The following is a 25,869-nucleotide window of genomic DNA, read 5'->3' on the forward strand; positions in this document are numbered from 1 at the left end:
TCAGTAACCAAACTAGTACACAACTATATTGATATATAATTACAAGAAGCAAATAAGCAAAGGACCAAAAGTAGAAAATGTGACAAGCCATCAGGAGGAACTCCTGTGCATATGAACAATTAGTGTGGGACATATATTCACCTCAAGTAATCAACTTTTAGTCTTGATCTACCTTTCTTCAGCAACTTCAAGTTTAAACTAAGTGCCAATCTCCACATTTTAAATTGCAAATTACTTTTCTAAATCACTTAAATATCCTTGAAATTTCACATGTCAACAGCTCATTAATATCTACAGTAAATGTAGCTCTCTGAAAATAACCACAGATTTTATGTTTATTGAGACAGATAGCTGGCAGAGAGAAACAGAGCTCCTTCAATTACTATTTGGCAGAAGCTAACTTTAGTTTAAAATCCGTCTACAGGAATTTATGGCAACACTGCAGTGAAGTGACTATTTTGAATAAGATTAGCTACTGTTGATGGCGATGCTTGGACAGTGTTTATAAATCAAACTTAGAACTTAGTATTTTATAATAGGCCACTTCAAAACTATCTTCCATAATCACCTATGCAGTATATTATGATAAATGCAAACATGGTTGGAGATTAAAAGTAATAAAACGATGTACACAAGGTAATGAGTGCAAGCAAACCATAAACAAAGACTTTATCCATATACTTTTTCTATACCTTGTGCCTAACTTAACTCAGACCTTTGTAAAGAACAAAAGATTAATCAAAGTAGCACACCTAACACAAACAAGTATTTTAGTAACCCCGAATCTCATTTTCTTATTCTCTGAAAAAAAATTTAAACTCATGATCCTTCAAGAAGGGAACAACATATATTGTTAAAAAGTGATAGTCTGAATATTAACACATTTTTTGTTGATGAATTTTCAATTATACTGCTACCTCTGTAAAATGAAACTTGAAAATTCATCTAGAAATAAGTATATTAAACTAGATATACAGTAGATAAAATTAAAATGTTTTAACTCAGATGAATCTCTGGCAAGCTTTCTAAGACTTAACTTTTCACATAAAATTCAAATGGCATCAGGGTGGGGGTTTTCTGTTGGTTTTGGTAGGCTTTTTTTATGCAAGAATACTAACTTAAATATGAAAAGCAGATGGCTTGAAATGCTTCCCTATTTCTGGGGAAAGGGTTGTACAGTATAAACATTTCTACTTTTTTTGCCAAGATATGGATTCTAGACCATGATTCAGTGAGCACGTAGACCAATTAATACAGCAACTATTAATACGAGTGAAGAACGCCTCGGCTAAGAACATCTTCCCCTGATCTTAGCCTGCATTAGAGTCAGAAAATAACTCCACAGGAGAAAGGAATCAAATGTGGAAGCTTTCATTTTCATCATAAAAACAAAAGCATGTGTGAATGTAAATGAGCATATTTAAGTGAAAACAGTAATAAACAAAATCTGTATTCCACAGTTCTAATTGCCTGCTTCTGTGAGTTTTCTGAAAGGCTCTTCATCATAGCTAAAAATAGGCATGGATAAAAGAAATCGAAGTTCCAGTGGCTAACTATTATTACAGACTTTGATAGCCAATGAATATGAAAAATTGAAATAACAGAAGTGGTTCATTTAACAAAATCTAAGCAGTCTACAAGTAATATATGCACTAAGCTTAAAATCCATATGTCACTATTTTATTCATTCTATATCTTCTTCCTCTAAAATAAGGCTTTTAATATTTTGGTTAGCAATCTAATAGCCGATTTAAAAATTACTGTACCAAAATGTTTGCCATTAATGTACCCTTATACATTATGCACGAGGTCTTTATAGTAACTTCAGTAAGAACCACTTGACATGCACCTAAGCATTCTTTTTGCTGCTATGGCAGAACACCTATTGCATTTTCCAGTGTTTCACTACTATGTAGTTGCATATTTCTTTAAAATTATTACAATCTTAAGAGTTGTCTTTGCTTCAACTGAATCATGGCTTATACTGAAGTATACTATCCCACTGTCATGTAAAATAGCCCTCCTCTTGATAAAAACTACTGACTGAATTGCATCAAATGTCCTCACTCCAGTCCAAGATAGGAAGTCAGAGACTTTGTGGGCAGTATAACAGCAAACTGAGCAAATGCAAATCATATTTCATGCAACCAAGTTCATGAGCTAGTCTTGCAAATTTTGAAATTGTGTATGATTTCACATTAGAAATAAATGTATGAAAAATGAATGGGTCCTTTGAAGGGCTGTAGCCGAAAGATTACAGAAGTTTAATCTTGAATTGATAATGTTTAGAGAAAATGAACAACAGAAAGCATATCCTTTTTAAGCTCTTGGTACAAGACACAGGAAAAACTGTCTCTAAGAAAAGTCTCTAAACCTAGGTGCTGGACAGACAGGTGCATATGGCAAGAATTTTCACAGCAAGATGAGCTCAAAAATACGGTGTAAAAATAAAATACGATTCCAACCTTATAATTTTTGGTGAACAAGTACTAACAATGCAAGCATCTAAGCTCACAGCGCTCTTGCTGCTACCATCACTTCAAAACCACCTGTCACACTTCTCTGCCAAAATCCAGCAGGTAAGAGGTTGCCTGAAACTAGTCTCCACATATGACTTTTGCTGGTTATAAACAGAGTTACGATTTTACAGTTTAACACATAAGATTTCACACACACACACACTTCAGGTCAAATTTTACCAAATTATCCACTTTGGTTGCATGGACAAATATTTATGACAGTTGAACTGCAGAAATTTGTTTAACCTCAGAAAATTATTACGCATTTTAGGCTATGACAACATTTAGCAGCAGCAGCAGCGCTGCTAAGGTAATCCTTCCTTCCTGCTTATGACCCTCTCCTAAAATCGTATTAGCCCAGCAAATTGCATAACTGCACGACCAATGGGACTGAAAAAGTAGCAAGGGGACAGGAGGCAGCTACAATCAAAATTGCTGGCAGTGCTGCCAAAAAAAAATAAATTAAAAAAATAAAAATCTATAATCATACCTTGATCTCACATAATGAGCTACAGCAGGCATAGTGCAGGTGTCTAGCACAGCAATCTCACAAAATACATTCGATTTGTTACCTTCTAGAAAAACACAGACAGTAAAGCAGCCTCAAAAGCTGCTTAGTAATGACTGATTGTCTCAGAAGAGTTATGAGAAAATTAGAGTTTTAAATTGGTAGATGGGAGAGAGGGGTATTTTTAAAGTTTGTCTTGGTCAGCTGAGCCTCCAGCATTTGTTCTCAAGCTTGCCTCAGAAACCAGAGCTCTAGACTTGAGTCATGCTACTAAATTTTGCTGAGCAGGTGCACAAATAAGCCAAGGCTCAAAGATCCTAATTTTTTTCTAAAAACCAGTGTGCATCATAGTGTATAGATACATAGTTTATTAAAAAAAAACAAACCCAAACTTTGGCTAATTGGTAAAGACAAGTAAAATGAAATGTTAATCTCTTAAAAGGATGCAATGAAATATGCTACTCCCAAGTGCTTCAGCAAACACTTCTATTTCAAAGTGCAACAGAAGTACTTTTTGAATCAACTGACTTCAGTGGTATTCTGTACTCTTCTTACAAACTGATTTAGCATGGGGTAGAGATAAGACAGCAAACCAAGAAGAGCACTCTGTTCATCTCCTGCCTTATCAGCCAGATTCCACTTGCCTTCATTCTGATAACAATTAAAATGCAAAAATACTTGTATTACCATCTCTGGGCATTGAGAACTGATACAAACGAGATACCAGTAAAACATTTTGTCATTAAATGATAATGGCTCAGGTAAAAATTCTCACAAAACCAGAATAGGATAATTACTGTCAGGAATGGTAATGAAGGGCACTAAATCTGTAACCGTTCCTGTCTGTACGAAAGAAGGAGACATCAACAGCATCCTTGACCACATCACTTATGTTCCAAATTACTGAGCTAGCATGCAAAAATTGGCTGTTCTACTGATGGAAATAACACCCCAAAAATAAGGTAGAGACAGATGAGTAAAACTACTTGATGAGAACACAAAACACAAGTCCTGAAGGGCGCACTGACAGAGACTGATATTCTTCTAGCCAGTTTAACTCTTAAAAAGGAAAATTATTGGAGTAACTTACGAATCAACATGAAGAACCCTCTGGCCACTTCTGGCACATGCCGCTGCAATAATAGATTCAGGCAAACCTGAAAGGATACATGCAATTTTTAGAACTTAGTATGCTAAGATATATTAAAAAAAATGAAATAAAGTTACAACTTGGTCAGAAACAGGAAATTCAAACAAAATAAAGTCTACAGTGTGAGTCACTGAAATTTTTAATACTCTTATGCTACTAAAATAATGAACACTATTTTGTGTTCATTAACATTTTGCTATGACCCTCTTGAATGCAACACTTTTTCTTTTTTTTTTAAATAATTGCATGGCACATGTCACTTGTGAACACTACTACCTCTGAGTTAAAGCTTGTCACCAGTGTCTTCTCTAGACAGCTTATTATCATAAACAGATCAAGCACTTGCCAGCATAATGATACCCAAATTTTAATGGGATGCTCTGTAATTATATCCCTCCTGATAGAGACAGGTATTATCTGAGGGCATTTGTATGTATTTTTGTTCACTTCAAAGTGCCTGACATAATGTGAAGATTGTGTACCAACCCATTAAAATGGTGCTTTAAAATTAAGAAATTTACGGTAAACGTTGCATGCCCTCATATATTGTCCAAGGATGCACTGGAAAGTGTGAGGGTATAAACCTGCTGGGATGGCATTAAACAATTGTATATGGCAGAGTCCTGCATGGTGCCATCTCCTCCACATCATCTGTCGGCAAACGTCTCTAGTGTGAACAGGCCTCAGAACGGTATCTGGACTTTGTTTCTGATTGAACTAATTTGTTTGCTCCAGAAGAGTGCCCAGGAGCACACTCAATATTCTGTATGCAGACCAAGACCTGAGAGTAAACAGGAAAGCTAAACCCACAGTACAGGTGTACTTCCACATCACACTGAAGACCAATGTTGGAGACATAATGAATCTGGGATTGTCGTCCTTAAAGTGGTAACCCTATCAAAAGCTCCCTACATCATGCAATTATGCTCTGTCAAATCAGTATGTTTTCATTATGATTAGAAAAGATATGTAGTAAAATAAAAAAAAAAAGAAGGCTCATGGTATTTCTCTACCAGGAATACCTGCTTGGAATGGCACGTGATACCAACCAGAGGTTTAATAAACAAACGAGGCTGTTCTCTAACTTCTGCTCCCACTCACCAGATTTGCACATGCATGTGCACTTGGATTTCTGACTAGATTCAGAAAAGAAATACAGCTAGCTATCTAGAAGGCTATATGGCACTAGCTTTGCTGAAATCTCTTTTAAAAAAGATCTATTGGCTTTTTAAGCAGGTAATTCAGCAAGAGTGATTAAAATTCTAAGGGACTGGTATTAGGAGACACTTAGGCTATGTGTTCAATTAAGGGATGAGATTAAACAAACTGAAAGGAGTGTTTCACTGATCTGATTTACAGACAGCACCAGAAGCAGCTGTACTAGTACAACCGAAGAGTGACAGAACTGAAAGTAAAAAAGCAGGCTTCGCGCCAAACAACATCTTCATGAGAATTTCAGGCCCACAGCTGCCTGTTTCTTCAGAGAGAATACTGCCTTCACAAATGAATACAAGGTCAGCGCGTTGCCAATCTGATGAGTCATTTAAGACACATAATGCAATATGTTAAAGGTTACTGGACAACTATTTACTATTTGCAAGGTGTTAGTTTTACACTTACCTAGAGTAAGGAGCTGTTAGACTTTAATGGCATACTAAGTACAATTTAGCACTCAGACAAGAGCACATTATTTTAAATGGTAGAGCTCATCTTTATTAATTCTAGAACCTGAAACACAGTCTAGAAAACACCTAGCGGGACTTAGATGCTCAAGATTACAGTCTCATGAACTCTTCAAGCCAAAGGCAAACACAACCATCAAAATAAAGAGATTCAACCTCTCTAACTTTCTCTTCGGCCATTCCTGCCCTCCTTCCACATCAAGTAGATGGTCAGGTTTCGTCAGGCCAGCTCAGTGGTGGTGTTGACAGTCCAAAAGTACAAATGTTTGTATCAATACAAGGAAGAAGGTTTAAGACAGGCATGACAAATTTTCCAGGAAAATAGCTACAACTTTCCTGCAAATTTTCTAGTTTTAACACTTAACTATTTTGATGGATTAGAAAAAGAAAATTCCTTTCTGAATTGATAAACGAGAAAAAGTTACAATAGTTTTACACTGCTGACCTTCCACAGCAAGTGAAGACATAATGGAATTAATCCCTGGAGGGGTGTAGAAAGAAGGATGAACAATTGCATCAGTTCCTGGGACTTTCATTACACAGCCTAGAAAGGCTGATAGTCTGTAGAGTTGAATTTTTTGAAGTAAGAACTCAAAACACAGACCACTCTTAACAAAGGGACAAGGAGAAAATACGTAACTGCAGCACGCACTTCAGGACTGTCACAAGATCCTGGATGCACACAGCCTTAGTGTGCGAAAGCAACTCCCCATTTGGCTGTCCTCCGAAAGCATTTATATATACATTTCATTTCTCTCAGTCTATAAACTATCTGGAATAGAATCTACAACTACTATTTTGTTTGTAGTTCCTGAAAAAGGTTTTCTTTCCCTCATTTGGGCACAGAGAATATTACTCTGGAAATAGAATTGAGAAAATTGTTTCTCCTTCCTTATTGATAAAAGCCACTGAGAAAGTGTTGTAAAACATCACCAGTGCTGCCTGGCTGACCAGGACTGGAGTTATAGCTACTAGGGCATAACTGATTGCTTTAAGCTTGATCCAATTGATACTGTGTTGGAGGTCTGTTCTTCCATTAACCTTGGATGAAATTGTTCCCTGAATTAGCTTCCTCGCTCTTGAAAGCTGGCATCAATTTTCTTCACCAATCCTTTGCTTCCACAATAGCATGGCCCCCCAAGCGCCCACTGGCAACAGAATGAGAAAGTGTGAGAAAGGCAAGACCCATGCGTTTTAGCTTTTGGAGAGCTCTTAGAACAACTTGATGGAGCAAGACACCATTTATTCTTATGTGACAAAACCTTGGTAAACCAAAGAAAGACGACTCTGCCTTGGCACCAGTTTCTGAATTCTCATCTCCAACAGAAATAAAAGCACACAGAAAATAGGTAGCCTTGTCAAATGCAAGTTACTTCTACATGTGACCTGGACTGCATGATGGTTATTTCAAACAGCCTTTTCCAAGAAAAAAGGCTCTGGTAAACTAGTTTTACATAGTCCCTCTCTAAGAAAAAAAATAAACTACCTTGGAAAAGCCTCCTTAGAAAAATGGCAGAGATTTATTTAATGACAGCGTGTGAAGCTGAACTACCTCCTACAGGATGCTCACATACTTGTGCAAAATGGGTCCCCTTCAGATTATTTGATAACAGAGAAATCTATTCTTTTTAAAAATTGCTCCTATTTGAAAACAGTTTCCTGTTCTGACCTTTGATTTGTCAAAAACTCTAAGCTGGACTCTATTCAAATTTTGAAATGTGTTCAGACAGGGAAGAGCAGACTCCAAAACTTCTTGCCCACAATTTAGTTTGAAGATAATGATTTATTACAGAATTCAAGAGATTGCAGGGCAAAAGCTATATCCTTAATATTGATTCTGAAGTTTCACTTATGCCTAATGAGTAAATAAAGCTGGGTTTCCTTAAGCTGTTTTTCCTCACAAAGGATTATTCTAACACTTCCTGCTACTCATCCCTCTTGGGGAACAGTTGGCTTCTGGTTTGCCAGCTTAAGGGATGAAGGACTTAGCACTATGTCATTCATGATGTTTAATGTTTTTGAACAAGCAACTGAGTAATGATTTGGATCCAGTAACTTGTATCAAAGAACAACAAGATCTAACTGAGAATCTACATTTCCTTTTAGATAATAAAAAAATTCTAAAGATTGTAATGTTATTGGAATCAGTAATCAAATACTGAATCATCAAGAGATCTGCCCTCTGGTATAATTAATAGTAACCAATATTTTTCTACTAAGCTATTATGCATATTAGTTACTGTGAAACACAGCAGACATCTCATTTTATTGTATCTGAAATGAAAAGGGCTACTGCCAAAGAATGTTTTCTCAAATAAGGTTCCAAATCCAGACAATTTTTAGATTTCCAATGGTATTAGCAGGAAATAATAAGTCTGAATAGGAATTGCATGATCCAATCACAAGAAAGCAGCAACAGATCCAGACTTCACTATGTTATACATAAACATCTGGCAGCACAAAATGAATTTATGTAGAGGAATAAGGAGTCCCTACAATTCTTGTATCGATTTATTATGCTGACTCAGAAGTTCTCCGTATTTGAGGCAGAATCAATTCCAAAATAGCAGTGCTTATTATCAAGAAGTATAAACACATTCTGCGCTTCCCAGCCCTTTCATATCCCCCCTTCAGAATGCTCACACATGAAATATTTGCCTTATGTTAAATTGTCCTGCATCTCACTTCTCTTACCAGAAAAAGTTTGCCTTCATGAAGGAGGACTGATTAGTGCCAGTCAAAAGCTATATCATCATTCCTTAAAGCCACTGCCTTCTTTCTCCACTTACTAACCTCCACTTATCAGATGCAGTATTAGGTAAACTAGCCTCTCTGGCCTTCTCAAGGAAACATTAATTTTAAATTTCAATGAAGTAGGACATTACATCTTTAGACAGATGAAAAAATAAGTATAAAATCAGGGAATTTACTCATTAGTGATCTCTGAGTCACTAACATGTTCTAGTAGGTAGAATTTCATAGGTACTTCTTAACACCTAGCCAGAAAGCAATGCGTTTGCATGAATCCATGACACTGCCTCATTGAAATACAAGTGCAAAATCAAAGTGAACCAACTTCTAAGTCTTTACAGTACTGGTTCAGGAAGAGTGCTGACTACATACTAGCCCTTCTGTGTTTAGACTTCTCAGATGATGTTGGAAAGATACTAAAAAAAAAGGCAAGCAGATTCAATTGTAACAAGGTGGCTCTAATTAGACTAACGAACATGGTAGCATGGCTCACTTCAGCATGTAGAAACTGAAGTTAGTCCTACAAACTTTTCTGTTTCTCCAGCTAACTGTATAATGCATTGAAAACTGCTGTACGAGATGCCAGGACTACATCAGAAACTGGTGCAGCACCAGAATTAAGTACCCCAGCAAGCAGACAGTATAAACACTAAGTTCATGACAATCTAATGATGAAGAATACAGTTCACCATTGATAGCACTGGTTTTCGCTGCCAGCTGTCTAAGTACTATCTCTATTATAGCCTTCTTGAGTATGTAAGAGGCAGATTAATCTCAATAAATCTTACAGATGTGGCTGCTGCAAGCTGACCTTGAAGTCTACCATCTGGTTGTTTCCAGCAACCTCTGACCAAGATAATGCCCATTACATGAATTTTTGGACCTTCTCTATGAAGCAAAATCAGCCATACTTTCATGAATTATGTGTTTTACAAGTACATAAGCAAGAATTAGAGAAATTAGCTACACATTTTATATAGTTATCAAGACACCAATTCTACTTTTAGTTTCAACACAGCAAAACTAAAATTAGAGATAATCGCTATGCTAGAAAACTCTCTCTTCAGCTTTAAAAGCCAACTGATTTTAAAAGCTTTACAAAATAATTAAAAGTTGTAATTCACCTCTATGTAATCAAAAATTAATTTCAGGTTTACACATTGTCTCTCTTCTGATTAGCAGCTCTGCATAATGCTATGGTGATGCACTGCCTCTTCACGTGACTTTAAATGGTTACATTCACCACCCCAAGCAATTTATAAACTAAACAACTTCATATGTGTGAAAGCATCTTGGTTGCCGACTTGTTCACTGTGAACTATTTCTCAGTCATCTAGTTAATAAGCTTTTACTGAATTACACAAGATTCATCTTGAAAAGGTTTAAATGTTTAATTCGCTTCACTGTGGCTACTAAATAAATCACAAGTGGCTTTTTCAGAATATAAAATGTTGAAGGGAAATGCATTAAAAATGCTGGAACATAGACAATTTCAAAACAATCTTCTGGAGTCAGACAGTTGACCAACTGCAATAAATTTTGTTTCTATCCAAACTTCTAAGAAGAAAAGAGCAGCTGACTCTGGAGAAGCTCACTACACAATCTTCATGGTATGTTTTTGGTACATGTAGAACTTAAAAGGCATTTTATAATTTAATCACAAATTAAGTTGAAATACGTATTGTGTATTTTAAGTTAGAGCTAGCTAATTAAAATAGATAATAGGATTAATTTTATTATATGCTTGAATTGCAGAATAATATCAGAAAATATTTCTGCATTACAGAATATGGTAGTGGCATGAAAATGACAACCTGCTGAGACAAGTAAGAAATTAGAACTGGTCAAGGACGGAGCCACAAGTAAAAAGTTTCTTCTCCTATATTAGTAATTCCATATAGTTATCACTGTACCATCAGAGGAACACGGCAGTGAAAAATACCCAATCTCACAGCTGATGCAAATAAATGTCATTTAGAAAGGAACACAAGCAGACACACTCCAAATAAAAATGTGACTTTTTACTAAATATCATGCTCAATCCAAGCAGAGGGAGAAAAAATAAAAATCAGTAAAAGAATGCACTTTCTGAATTTGGCTCCAAGTCATAACAGCCCAGGAAAATGAGATCTTGACAACAGCATCACACGATTTTAGCCTATTAAACACTTACATAAAAATTTTATCACTGGATGAGTCACATTGTGTGGCAAAGTTCTACTGTACCTAAACATGTTGCTCATGCAATATCTAAGACACTGAATCAAGGTAATAGATTAAAAAACTAGTACCCAATTTGGCAGACCACTTTTTGAACTACAGGTGAAAGCAACGGTAATTTTCTAAGAAATATCAAATTTGTGTACTTTTACATAAACAAATATTATCTCTATAAGTAAATCCCCTTAAATCACAACTATTAAGGAAAACTACATTTAAAATTCAGGAGATTCTTTGTGTCTTAAAGAAAAAAAATAATCGTATAAAATAGAAAGGGTTTGTAAGTAAACTTCTCTAGCACATACTACAGTTATCAGTCTAATCTTTGGTTTACAACCCATAGCAGCAGATAAAGAAAAAGCAAAGCATACGTATTAAAAGATCTGTACAGCAAGACACTCGTTAAGTTTTATTTTTACCCAAGTCTTCTAATGCTTCCGCTTCCTTTTCTGCCTCCCTGCAAGAAGATAGCTTGCTCTCCTTGCCCCTTATACATTTTTAAACATTTCATAAAAGGACATTTAAAAAGTAAAAAGTCTCTTCTCCTACAATAGTCATTCCATATAGTTATCTGTGTACCAAGAGAGACTCTTACAAAATGCTTTGGTTGGCTCTAGAGCAACCTCAGTGCACCAGTGACTTACAAAGAGATGAGTTCTCGTAGAAGGATTCAATTACTAGCATTACGACCGCTCTCCAAACAGTGGAATGACATTTTAAACTGGGGATAGACAAACATGTCTTTTTGATTACTCCTGATTCACACTAGAATTTCAAAGTACCTTGCTAAGACTTTTTCTAAAGTAGGTTTTCACCTTGATATGCAGATAACCTACTCTATATTTTTCACAGTAGGATCACAGGACTACTCAGCTCCTTATTTTGTAAGATCAGCAATATAATCTGGAAAGCCTGAAGAACACTAACAGGCTGAGAAGGATGACAAAAGATTCACAAAATAATGAATTTTCTTACAAGAGCAGCGAGGGACATTTCACCGTATCTGGTAAAGAATCCTATCAGAGATACCAGTGGGAGTCCAAGCCTCCAAGAAGGCTGTCAGAGCACCTCTGCTAGACAACGAAAATTCAGAATAGAAGGCATGCCAGAAAGTAACCCGTCAATTTTAATCAGGTTAAAAGTCAGTATGAAGATAAAGGTATGTTTACACTTGGAGAATACTAAAAAAAAAAAAAAACCAAACCCAAAACCAAAAGGGGTGGAGTGGGGAAAAAACTGTAAGTCAGTGTTCATTTTGTCCTGACATTTATATGGACCGGTAATGACTGACTTACAAATTATTATTATAATATGGGTCTATTTCCTCCTTCCAGGCATCAACATCACAAGTCAGTGCCACTGTATTAGTCCACAATGACCACTGACATAAAAAAATATCCATCTTCAGCTGGTTTTCCATCTAGCTTTTGTTGTAAAACTCTAAATAACTGCTGATGTAAAGTAAGGACTGTGTACTTATATAAGATAATGTAACCAAAATATTAGCCCAGAAGATGTATTAGAAAACATTTCAGGCACATCCTAAAAATATCCTGCAACAATAAAAACACTAGGAATTATTCATTTTTCTCTTTTTTTTTTTTTTTTAAAAGCTATCTTCAATGTTAACTTCATAATTCACATCCATAATATTTAGGTTAGTTTTTCATGGTATATTTTAAAAATTGTATTAGTATCTGGCGGTGATTTTTTCCTAACACTACACTTACATAAGATAAACATAAAGTACTTACACCACTCCCAGCATATCGAACAATAAATAATAGATTCTCCTGACAGGACTTTGATGACCTGGCAAAGCCCGAGTGCTTTCAGCCAAAATCATATGAAACTATAAATCACTCTTTATTTTATAGAATATTTCAAAATGGATTCCTGCTTTCTACCTTGAAAGTCATTTCATGTGTTATTTATAACCACGGAAAACCAGAATGGAAAGAAAATTGCATAGAACTAGAAAATTTACTGTGACTGCTTTTATAAAGAATAACTCCTTTTTAGAAAAAAATTAGAATTACTGGCAGACAAACTTGTGGATACAACCACCTTTTAAAGAACCATATCCTTTACTTTACAACTTTACCCGCAGTTAATATGGGCCTTCTGGAGTATTGGAGACAAGTTAAGACTGAACATAATCCAATCAATTGAAGAAATTCATAGGTAAGGATGCATCCTTATCCACACCACTTATGCACAGCCACGTTGCAAATCTTTGCCTGTAAAGTGATTTCTGCCATAAATTCAACATTGCTGAATGAATTTTGCCTATGAATTTTCCTATTTGACAACTGCCTAAAGACAAAAGCTCTGCCATTGACTCCTAGCTCCGAGTGTCACTCTTAAATAGATGCCTGGTTTCTGAGGCAAATATTTATCAAAGAACTCATAATGCTCCCTCTCGCTATAAATGTACTACCATTTTAATGTCAGCACTAATTTAAAAGTTGACCCCACAAAAGCTTGTCAATAATGAACTCATTTCAATGAACGCAACTAATGCCCACCTTGAACTCCTCAAGCAAGTGCTTACATCAGCCCTCCAAACCTAGATCCTACAGGCTTCCAAATAAAAATCACTATCACTTTCCAAAGAATAGACCTTCTGAAATACCAGAACTGCTTTGAGGATTGATGATACTGCATAATATCTGCTTTGGCAGAGAATCATCCAATAAATCCATTCTGTTTGGTTAGTAGGTAACTTGACCATAGTGCTATATTCAAAAAGCAGGAAAGCAGGGATATCAGAGTCCTTGAGTGGGGGGAAGAGTGACTTCAGCGCTGCAACAAAAAAGGAGGTAGAAGGAAAGAACAATGTCAGAACTTGACCTCTCATATTGTGTTGCCATCGAAAACCTCAAGATATGCCCACCAGTCTAGTTTTCTTTAGAACTACGGATATAATGATAGTAGGGAAACTTCTACTGCTGAACCCACTGGGGCTAGTATTTTTGTACTACACATCCATCTTGCTCTAAACTTGCCTGCACAAGAAAATGTTTAATCTGGGTTAAGGAAAAGTAGTTTCTTCCATAAGCAAATTTACTTTTCCCATAGAAATATTGATGAAGTAATTGAACTTAAGCATTAAATGGAGCACTGATGACTAAAATGTAGTGTGAGGTTCCATTTTCATTAAGCTTACTACAGGGAAACAGTTAAATGAGCCTGAAATAAAAACAAATTCAAATCTAATGTTACCACTCAATCTAATTACTAAAATTAACAGATGCACAAATTATAAAACCAGAAAAAGGCCACACATGCAAAAAAGAAAGCAATTACTACTATGCAGTTAAAAAGATCATTAACACAAACATCCTAGTTATTACAATATGACAATTATATATCCATAGGTACACTCAGCACTGGTTATAGCATTAGAAAACAGAGAGTTAAAGACAAAGCTAAGATATTCCCTCAGGAGTCATTTCCCAGAAGAGAAGACAAATGAAAATTTTACTTTTAATAATCCTCCATACTGAGTAATTTAATTGAGATTTTTAAAAAAACAGTCAACAGTGTTGGTCAACATTTATGTATGTTCTTAGTAAAAAGGAATGCAAAGAAAAGACAAAATAATTCCTAACATGCAGAAATGTGAAAATCTTGAAACTAGTTATAGCAGTACTCTCTACAGGTGGGCAAAATCACATCCTTTAATACAAATCACCACCACTACCACCAAATACAGCAATATTTCAGAGGAAGAATTTAGTTCAAAGAATTTCCTTCCCCCAACATCGAAGCTCTAATATTACAAGCTCATTCCAAAGCAGGGAAGATCCTATTCGATGGCTGTTGCACAACCAACTCTCACTGGCACAGACAGTTCAGCCAGAAGTGCCTTTGCTGGTGAAATGCCAGTTTCAGGTGAACCCTTCTAATAGCGTGCTTAGGCATGCACAATCTCTTCCGCCTGTAACATCCTACCACCACTCCTCTGCAGCAAGCAGCCTGGTATTATTTAACACGCATCCAGCAAGCACAACGCATCATGGGCCATGAAAGATGGCACAGAAGAGCAGGCTGCCACTGCTGGAGTGATTCGCTTGGCCTGCACTCTGTGCCTGGGAGACCCCTCAGCACAAGGGTTGCCAGAGCAAGCTGGATTACATTCTACCTTCATCAAAAATTACAAAAGCTCCAGAAGAAAATTTTGGCAGCAAGATTTTACTCTTGCATTGGAATCATGAAAAGATGAAGTCCTATTTATGTAAGTTATAGTCAGCTCTTTTGAAGAGGTAACACCTTCGCTAACTTCTTAGTATATCATAATTCCTACTATTTTTGCCTTCTAGTTTCCTTAGTAGCTAGAATAGCCACATAGCCTAACATTAATTTATAAACCTCTGAGTTTCCTTTAATTTTCTTTGTCAATGTATCATCAACATAAATACTAGTTTTCTCATAGCAGTAAAGAATGAATTAACCTCAAAAACCACAGAAGTTACACAATTTTTAATATTTCACCCTTTCAGTTTGGTACTTTAGCTTTTTATTGTTTACCATTCCTCTCATACACTCAAAATATTCACAAATGTGAACGCATATGAAAAGCTCAGATTCATTACTAGGCATTCCATTCCATACAACTGGGCTAAGAACACAGAAAGGATCTCTCAATTTGCTAAAGAATCTTAATTTTGCATTTTTAGTATAGTCAACAACGGAGACTGTATGTTCTTATAATCACTCACAAACTCCAGAACTAAACCAGAAATCCTCTGAGCAATCATACACACACTGTAAGGGGATTACTTTTATCTGGTAAACACTGAAAACAGTAATTACATGAAAAAACTCACTCATTCTATTCCAAATTGTTAGAAAAGTAGTTTCAAATCTGAAGGACACAATGTGACAGATTAATGAACTCCCAAAACACCATTCCTCATGTCACATGAGACCCAGTAACATTTAGAAGTGAAGATCTTCCCTTTTGTGCTCCAGTTAACATCCTGAGCTGACCGTGGGAGCTCTTCCTAAATGCAAACAAACTTTGAATGTAAATTTGGGACCTGCAAACAGTAATGCATTTTGAATATTTTAAAGACTAGAGCTCAATGCTGAATTTAAGGTCGGGGGCTTATCAAGACCGGTTTGAACCAGGCCACTGGGTTCTACAAAACAGAAGTCTATTAAATTAAAGATGATTATGACACACAAGCAGCAAGTATCTCATTTCTGAAGGAATATTTTAGAATTTCTCTTGTAGTTAGAGTGTTGCGATATGTTTCAGTGAGACATTCGAGATCTCCATTGTTATTCACCTGAACAGGAAAACAGGATGAACTTGAACAGGCAGTTTCAGAAAGTTCAGTTTCTGATACGTGCAATCATTCAACCTTACGTTTGCTCATATACTGAGAAATACAATTTAATGAGGAGGACTCAAAAAATAGGTTTGGGTTATTTGTAAGCAGGCACAGAGATTATAAAAAGCATTTAAGAGATGAAAATTCTTGTATTATAGGACACAATTAAAAAAAAGATATTGTCAACATATACCACATACACTGCAACGACATGGGGTTTAGCTGTTTCAGAACTATTTCCAGTGCATACCAGTAACTCGACTATCAGGACGGTATTCCAGGAAGAAGGGCTGCCAAGGATGGCAGAGCCAACCGAGGCCTTATGAAGCACCAAAGGAGCCCTCAGGCGTGCAGGGGCAGGAGGTGTGCCTGACCGGCTCCCAGGGACGGGTTCACGGAGATCCCTCTCCCAGTTAAAGCCGCCTCTATTTCTGAGCAAACCTCGACACTTAGACCTCAGTATCAGCCCCAGAGCGGCCTGCGAGCTCCCAGGATGCTGGCGCAGCGCTGCAGGCACCCTCGGCAGGAGCACACGCAGCCCCAGGGTCCCCCCGGCCCACCCTCCCAGACGCCACCACCGCCCCACCATCCTCAGCCGTCAGCTCTGCCCGGCGTCTCCTCGCTGCACTCTCTCGAGCACCAGCCCCTTGACACCACTCGCCCAGCTCCGCCACAGCAGCCCCAGCGCAACCCCCCGCCGCCACCGCGCCGTCTCCTACCGGTCCCGATCACCACCACATCAAACTCGGACGGCAGGTTGTCCGCCATCTTGGGAGGGGCACCGTCACGTGGCCGGCGCTGGCGGAAATGGCGGGCGCCGCCGGCACAGAGTTCCGGCCGCCGCTGGGAGATGTAGTCCCGGGCCCGGCAGAAGGGCCGCAGTTCCTCGACAGGGCTGTCAGCTGTGGCTTCGTTCTTACCGCGGGCTCTGGGAGAGCTCTCTGTTGCCCGTCTGTAAAGCTCGTGGAAGACTCCAGTCCGCATCTGCTCTGGTCGGCTCTTCGCAAAACACCGGTGTGACAAACCCCCAGCCCTGCCCTGGCCACCGTGCTCGCTCCCAAGTGCCAGGCATCGCCTCTGTCCTGCTGCGGTCCCTGCCATCCCTGGTGGCCTGTTCCTCCAGCCCGTCTCCTTCTGTCTGACTGGCAGCTGGTGAGCAGGTTGTACCGACAGTCCGTCCAGGTTGATGTTGTGTGTGTCACGCGAGAGCTCGTCACCTGCCTGGGGTCACCGATGAGGGTGTTAAGCAGGAGGACTGACCCCCGTGGTACTCGTTCCACTTCTCACGAGCCACCAGTGCGACCCATCAACCACTCTCGGTCTGATCATCCGCCCCGTTTTCTGCTGATCCCGAGAACCAGCCCTTAACTTGGGAACAGAAGTGTTGTGGGCAGCAGCATGAATGCATACAAGCCCCTAGCATCCATCAGTAAACTTTAGAAACACAATAATACGATTGTACTCCACCTACTTACTTAAAATGCAAAATACTTCAATGCAGACACCCATCTTTTTTGTACAATTTGTGTGTTGATTCCACTGAAGTGTCTTGGATGACCAGTTCTTCAGTAAATCACGATAGATTTCATTGTTGTTATTTCCCCCTGCATATACAGTGTTTCCAAAACCATTTCTATTGCTTATTCAACCTCATTGATCACTGCACTTCATTAATATACCCAAGAAAATATTTCCCTTATTATTTTTTAAAAAGTCCCTTTACTCCCCAATTGTGATAATTTCTTTCCTTTATCCACCATCTTGAAGATAGATTTTAAAAGGAAATGTATTAGTTCATCTATTTCTGGTCATTTATGGCTTGTTAATTAACAGCCATTTTATAAGTTGGATTGTACTTTGTTCCCTGCATTCAAAAACCTATTTTTCTCAACCCATCAATTAACATTAACTCTTTCTTTCTTTTCCTCTGAAGCCTTTAGTCACACTTCAGTCTTGCTCTGCCTCTTGCTTCACTTTACAAAGAAATGAAGGGGGAATTGGGTGAAAAACACAGAATCTACTGTTTCAGAGCAGCCCCTCCTGGATTACCAGTCTGAGTGAAAGAACACCAGGAATAAAAAGACGTATTTGAAAAAGCCAGATACAGCAATGTAGCACAGAATACCTGTGCCAGAATACACTGGAAATTTCTAGAAAGTTTTGGGGTTTATTTTGCATTTAATGGCTTATATGGCTTTAAACTAATCTCTTAATATTATTCATGGTGTATGATTATATTAAAGTCTTAACACCTTAAATCAATAATAACAATAAACCAGCTAGCAGCCTGTTAACACCTTATTACAAGCTCCTTGTTCACATAGCAAAAGAATAGTGAAAATAGTATAAAGCAACTAATGGAAACCAGAGACCACCTTACCCCCACGGTACTGCCAGAAGTGCTAGAACAGAGCACAGCACAGAAAATAGTTAGCAGGAAACATCAAACAACGCAAGAACAAAAAATGTATCGATTTAAACTTCAGTACTTGATTCCCATGCTAAGAAATATGTAAGAGAGAAAATTAGCAGTTATGGGTTCAGATATAAAAGTAGTAAGATTAAATCTTATGTTCCTTATATTTATGCTTTCAGCTGTCCCACAGATTAAATAAATAAATTCCGTTCTGCAGCTTCCATAGTGCAATTTTGTTAACAAAGCTGTCATTTCTACTTTTTCACCTGTAACAACAGAAGTTTAGCTCCAGAATTCTCACAACGCTGCATCATCCTGACCTAAATGTCTAAAGTTGAGGAACAAAGCATGACTGTATCGGTTAGATCAGATAAGACAAATTCTCCTTGCACATCCTTTTCTTACTGAGGGAGGGCATACTCATGAAAATATAATTTCATTGTGAAAAGCTTTTGTTACTGTTTAGTATAATTCTAGGACTGCACTGGAACAGACCTATTTCACTGTCAATGTCTTACTGTTTCTCAAGTGCTTGAGTATTTATCCCACCACAAAATGCTGTTGTTTGGTTCTATGAGTTTCTGTTAGCTTCATTCATAAGATGCAATCAGTGCAATCCTATTTCGTGATGACAGTCATTATCCACTGGAGCAGAAAGTCTTCTTAGTACTATTTATTTGACAAAAATGATTATTCAGGATCTTTAACCACACAGTTTGTCAGCCCCATACAACGCAAAAATATTTCTCTGTACTTTACAGTTTTAATATTAGCAAATGTAGAAGTAAAATATGTAAGTATGAATAATTTTTATGAGAATTTCATGGACCTTGAGAAAATGTCTTACCATGTTTTTCTCTTTAGCTATTTAATTGCAATGTCATAGTAACAGAAAGCAGCATACCCAATTCGGCATGGATGAATAAGCACATTCAATAAAGAAGATTTAACAGAGTAAATCAAACACTGGATTAAACATTTTCTGCATAACAGACCACAAAATGGGCATTCATTTTACCAATAGATCCTCTACATTAGAAACAAATAGAAATGCACACCAACATAATTAAACTGCACATCCTGTGGCCTGATTGCAGAATTTCCCTATATTTTGTTAAACTAGGTCTCATCAATTAGAATTGCCAAAACGCATTAAAAAATGCACACTGACAAGACTGAATGGAATTTTTTAACTATTTGTATTAAATACATTTTTCTATGTTTTATGAAATAATTCACAATCCTATCTATTGCAGAGGATTCATACAGCATTTTTAGCAATAACAATTCAGAAAGATACAAGCAAAGATCAATTTTAAGATTCCACTTTTAGCAGTTCTAAATATTTTTTTTGTAAGCAACTTTTCCTACTTTCATTTCAAGCAAAACATCTCTCATAAAAACATGGGGTTTTGCTTTATAACTTTTATTTGAGATTTTCATGCAGTCATAGAACTACCTTTGTTACTTTAAAGTCTGTGTAGTTAATACCTAACTTCATCAAACTACTTTTTGGAAATAGAGTAATCTTAGCAAAACCCCATAAACTATGTAAGTGTTTTTATTTTCTCAGGTAGAAACACTGAAGACCCCCAAAAAATCAGGAAGAATCAGGATTAGAATTATAGAGTTTCTATTTATCTCAAGATCCAGTCTCAGATCATTTAATGAAACATTTATTCCTCCAAAAACAAACAGCAAATACTTCATATTCACTATGATGAATTTTATTTTTTTTAACTTACGTAGTATCTTTATCCTGCAGTGACTTCACGTGTGAAATCTCATTATTCATTCTATTATTCACTCAATGGATACAGAATTTAATTCTACTTGAGTACCAGTTTGAATAAGGATCAGCAGCAGGATCGGGCCTATTAGCTGCTTGAAACATCTATTGAATAACCTGATTTATCCCAACTAAATGGCTCATTAGTTCAGGCAGCAAGAAAATGTTTGTGTGTTGCTGAAGTTATGCATGGTTGTCATATAGAGTTTGCTGTTATGCAACTGTCAGTCACTCAAGCATGCACAAGCTAGATTGTTCATTAACTACAGAAACAGCCACCCTGCATTCAAGCATGTTTGGGAAAAAATTATGTGTTTCCAAATTTCTTCTAAACTCTGATACGCCTTTATTCTAACTTCTTCTTTGTTATCACGATCTGAATTTTTCTTTCTTCCTGTCACAGCTTACAGTGATCAGTCCCAATCATGCCTAGAAAACACATTACTTGTGTTTTGTTAGTGGCATCAGACTCTAAACTACAAATTCTCAATCATATGTAGACACTTAATTCCTATGGATGGTATGAATATTCCTTTGATAGAGTAATCTTGGCCTTGGTAGAACAGTGAACTAAATCTATTTTAAAAAAACCAAGTAATTAAATCCACATTCTCTACCTAAGGAGCACTGAAACTAATTTTGAAGTTGCCCTTTTGATTACTAAGATGTGAGTAAATTATAGGATTGTTTAGAGAGATGGGGAAAGAGAATTACATTTCACTCAACTTCTGTAAGCATGCAAGGCAAGAAGTCTATTTTTCCAACCTTTAATTAATAACATTCTGAAAAAATTCTATAGGTCTCTCATTGCAGTCAAGACTTTCTTGAACAAAGTGAGCACAGAGGAGAAAAAAACCAGGATCATAGCTTTGATCAGGCTGCTCTGCCCAGTGTAAGTGGCAGAATATGGAAAGAAGGCTCCACTACAGCTTCACTGAGGATTTCCTGTGAGTTTTACAGGCTTCCTAAAACTACAGATGTGAAGGATGAAGGAGATAGTCTTTGCAGTAGCCCAAAAGTTCAGTTATTTTTTATGCTACAGGCGAATCTTTAATGCTTAAAATAGCTGATGAAGTTAGGGTGATGACTAATATGCTGCAGTTTTTATTGCTTGTCTCTTAGACACATGTGGAGGAAAACTTACTTTAGGAATTGGAGACCCAGAGAACTACTGGTGGTAGAATCAGACTGTATCTTGATTTACATTGACCTAAACCCATGCTATTGTATTATTCTTCAAAGCATTAGAACTCCCAAATTCAAGACTGGTCGATAAGATGGCAAAGTCAGTTACCTGAGAAAATGCTTTCCTATGCTGATGTCAAGATAACTTTGAAGTGTGGAATATCCACGCTGCAGATCTATAGGAATGGGCAGCAGTCAGCCCCTGCCTTGCGTCAATGAAGAGGCTGATATCAAAGCCAAAAATGTGATCTAGAAATACTATGGACTAATGCAGGATAAGTAATAAGAGCAAGCAAGCAACAGAACTTAAATGTACTCAGACATAAAACAGCTGAACCTTACCTATGCTAGTAAGGATTTAAATTATAAACTCTCATAGAATATATGCATTTCAAATATATATATAAAAGAATGTTTGTAGAGCTTAATTACATGTTCTAAGTGATAACCTGGTGTTTTTAAAATATTCTTTTAATAACCAATGTCTTCTGTTTCTTCTCATCTGCTGAAAATGACATTGTTAGAACAAAATTTGATCTCAGTAACATCAATATAAATTGGGAAGAATTACTTAAATTATGCCAGGATGTTACAAAGAAGAGTTTAATGCTTTGTGTCCTAGTAATTCCATTCTTTGTATATTCTGGCATCTAAAAGTCTTGGTCAATTATTATATTTCAGAAATTTCCAGTAAACAACAGACAAAAGAAACTGATTGTATATATAGGACTGCTATGTAAAGTTGTGCAAAAAATCAAGATTAGTAAATATGGACGAGTGTGTATAATGGTATTCAGTTACTGCCTTATTTAATTTACAGTATTACTTGAAGCAGTTTTTATTGCATAGTAAGAGGTTCTCAGAGTTGTGTTCTCAAGGTTTAGGAAAAATGTACCTTTTCCAACACATCTGGAGACTGTAGCTTATGTAAGAAACTAATCTCTTTTCTCCGGAAATATTCCTGTTCTTTTATATATTGCATTTCTTTAATTCAGCTCTTTTGACTTGTTGCCAAATGATGAATACGGATTCTTTAGCCATTAGGGCATACTCCTACTTCCTTACAGTCAACAGAAGTTTTGCCATGCAAAGTTCAGCCGCTACATCATGGTGTTTTCTAATTGATCAACAAACAATAATTACAGTTAAAGGTGAAATGTATATTGCTTTAAACATGCGGTAGGAGTCGTTATCTCATTTCACTGTATATACGTATTTAAAAACGTGCCCATACAAATACTGAAGAAAAAGCAATTGGTCTGGGAGATGGATAATAGGGCATGTGAGGCAAAAAACCCCAACCAACCACAGGGTGGAAGGCTGTAGTTCCTTATTTGAGGAGAATGACAAGTGCAAGATTCTTGATTATTTTTTTAAACAGTAGTATTCTCCAGTCTTGAAAATCATAAATGACACATGGCTGAAAAGAAAAGAGAGGATAAACCAAGACTTTTAAGTTCTGAAACTGATAAAGCTCCCTTAGGAAACTCACCATAAATATTATCATAAAATTAAAAGGGTTTAAAGTAGTCCATAAAGCTAAGTGAATTGATGTGTCTCATATGCAGTATTTTTACCTAGACTTCACCAGAGAAACCATAAACAAAAGACTATAAAGGCCTCAGATGAAATGAGTTCTTGCAAGCTCGGATTCTTGCGAAGACATGCTTTCACCAAGGACTCAAACATGAAACTGTATCCAAGAGACAGCTAAAAGTTAGGAGTAACAGTGAGGGACCGATTTCCAGGTAAAGCAAGCTATCAGTGATAACAGTAAGTTAGAAAAATGTAATAATGTATAACAGCTACATTTGAAATTACTGAAGTAGATGAATAAAAATGATGAAGCAAACATTGTTTTCACTTTGAGTCTGTGTTTGAGGTTGAATTTGCCTCTGTTCCAATGTGCTGGGTCTGTCAGTGCTCCACTTAGGGCTCTGTGTTCAGCTCTGAGGTCCCCAGTACAAGAAGGACATGGAGCTGTTGGAGTGAGTCCAGAGAAGGCAACGAAGATGATCCGAGGGCTGGAGCAGCTCTCCTGTGAAGACAGGCTGAGAGTTGGAGTTCTTCAGCCTGGAGAAAAGGCCGATCCAGGGAGACCTTACAGCAGCTTTCCAGTACCTAAAGGGGCTTACAGAAAAGCTGGAGAGGGACTGTTTACAAGGGCATGGAGTGACAGGACAAGGGGTAATGGCCTTAAGCTGAAGGAGGGGAGATTGAGATGAGATATAAGGAAGAAATTCTTCACTCTGAGGGTGGTGAGGCACTGGAACAGGTTGTCCAGAGAAGCTGTGGATGCCCCACCCCTGGAAATGTTCACCACCAGGTTGGATGGGGCTTTGAGCAGCCTGGTCTGGTGGAGGGTGTCCCCACCCATGGTAGGGGCATGGAACTAGATGGGCTTTGAGGTCCCTTCAACCCAAACCAGTCTCTGATTCTATGATTTAGTTCAGGCTTTACAACTGCAGTGGTGAAAACTTCTTTAACATTACCTGAAGGTACATACAGCCAGCGGAGGAGCTGCCAGACCCTCTTACTCTATTCTCCTCTGAAAGGGCATATATGAAACTATCTGTCACTTGTCGGAGGGTGATTTTGGGAGAAGTTTTAGTATTAAAAGGGCTGTGACTAAAAAGAAAGCCATCAGATTCTACAGTCATCAGTCTTGTTTGTAAGAAACAGGAAAATGTGTGATCACCTCTTATTTATAGTAAGTACATTTACTAAAGCCATATACAGGAAAGGCCTCCTTATTAAGCATTTCCCTCACAACATTACAATTAAATAAGGTTTTGTATTTAAAGTATTCTGTTTAGAATTTTAAAGCCAGAGAGTAGCAGTAGTGGTCCACCGAAATTTTTAAGAAATTTTAAATGACATTATGCTCAGCTTGCCTCACAGAAATGAGAACAGGTCTTGTTTTTCTTTCAAAAGTTGTAAACTGGTGCCAGACTGTATGTAGTGATGCTTTTGAGAATTCAGAAAGGACGCTTATGATTTAACATGTATTTTTCATTAATCCAAACATAGTACACTCCATTTAAATGTTAGCTTTTCTTGTGCAGAAAATAAGACCTCCACATTGTACTTATTAAACTTTAATTAAACTATATCTAGGAAAAGAATGTTCCTACTGTAAACATTATGTGGGTCAGCTATATTAAAGTATTTAATGCTTTTCATAAAATGTTTGCATTTTAATCTGTTTTCAGGGGATAATGCAATAGAGCATTCTAGCATATCTGAAATCTGAATTTCAACACCACTGCCTTGATAATACGGTGTTCTCCAGTTTATGCATTCTTAGAGTGACAATGTATAAAATGAAAACAATAGGAGGTCAAATCTGGTTGTAGTCTGAGTAAGAATTTCAGGTTTGAACGTAATTAATCATAATGCATACAACTAATTAGAAGACTTTTTTTCTTTTGGTTTTAGTCTTGGTGGTTGTCAGTCTTTGCAGACATTTACATCATAGATCCACGCAACACATACGTTTCTTTGGTAAGGTAATTTCTCCAATAGCAGAATTGCTCATTGTTCCCCAACATCTGATTATTTGTAGAACTATAACCATCTCTCTCAGAGCAATTTGGCATCACAGACTCTCTAAGTGGAGGGAGGAAGACTAAGCTATTATACTTCTGCAGCGTACCTAAAACAACTCAGAAACACTAAAGCAGAACTAAAGGGAACACGATGTTCACTCCCCCTTTTTTGTAGCTACTTAGCACCTTATGAGTGGCACTGCCTCCTGAGTAAGTAAATAAAAGGAAAGAATAGGCCATAGCTCCTTGCATTCTGAGGGTGCTATATGAATATTAATTCTACATAGCTTATAGAGACCCTTATATCGGCCCATCAGTTAAGCCAGAAGAGACAGAGTTTTTTCTCCACTTCAGAAGAATGCTATGCTGTTGTAAATGTTGAGGCAGATTATTAGGAAGATTTGCAAGAATAACTACTTAAAATGGTCACATTCATTTTAAAGAAAAGAAATATAATTGGTATTTGCATAGAAGAAAATGGATGAATTTAAATTTTAGTTGATTATAATTATTGTCATCATAATCATCATCATTATCTTTGTATGTCTAAATGACTGATTCAAAGAAGAATTTTAACACATTTCACATGTCAGTGCAATTCTTTTCTGTTTTGTGCTTTAGTGCTTGGGTTTTTTCATTTGCTTTTTTCAGTCTGAACTTTTCACAGAAGCTATTGTAATCTTTTTAAAAGGTGGAAAAATGTTTCAAAAGAAGTCAAATCTGGAAGTATTACATATGTACATTTTTTTTTCAATAAAA

The 25,869-nt window shown here is 37.0% G+C and overlaps 1 protein-coding gene across 3 annotated transcripts in view; it reads right to left on the reverse strand.

Annotated features, from left to right (window-relative positions):
- The window catches only part of CHM (CHM Rab escort protein), a 69,995-nt gene extending 53,035 nt beyond the window's left edge, over positions 1-16,960 (reverse strand). For 2 of the 3 annotated variants that reach the window (XM_054839394.1, XM_054839392.1), the window contains exons 1-2: positions 16,892-16,960; positions 4,118-4,184 (exon numbers count right to left, since the gene is read on the reverse strand). In XM_054839394.1, the coding sequence (XP_054695369.1) occupies positions 4,118-4,184; positions 16,892-16,940 (116 nt within the window). In that variant the 5' untranslated portion in view covers positions 16,941-16,960. Of the gene's footprint in view, positions 1-4,117; positions 4,185-15,662; positions 15,840-16,891 lie in introns of all 3 variants that reach the window. The other variant, XM_054839393.1, reaches the window with a different exon arrangement.
- Positions 16,961-25,869: the final 8,909 nt, after the last annotated feature.

This window comes from Grus americana, chromosome 12, assembly GCF_028858705.1.
Source record: "Grus americana isolate bGruAme1 chromosome 12, bGruAme1.mat, whole genome shotgun sequence".
In the NCBI taxonomy this organism is placed as follows: domain Eukaryota; kingdom Metazoa; phylum Chordata; class Aves; order Gruiformes; family Gruidae; genus Grus; species Grus americana.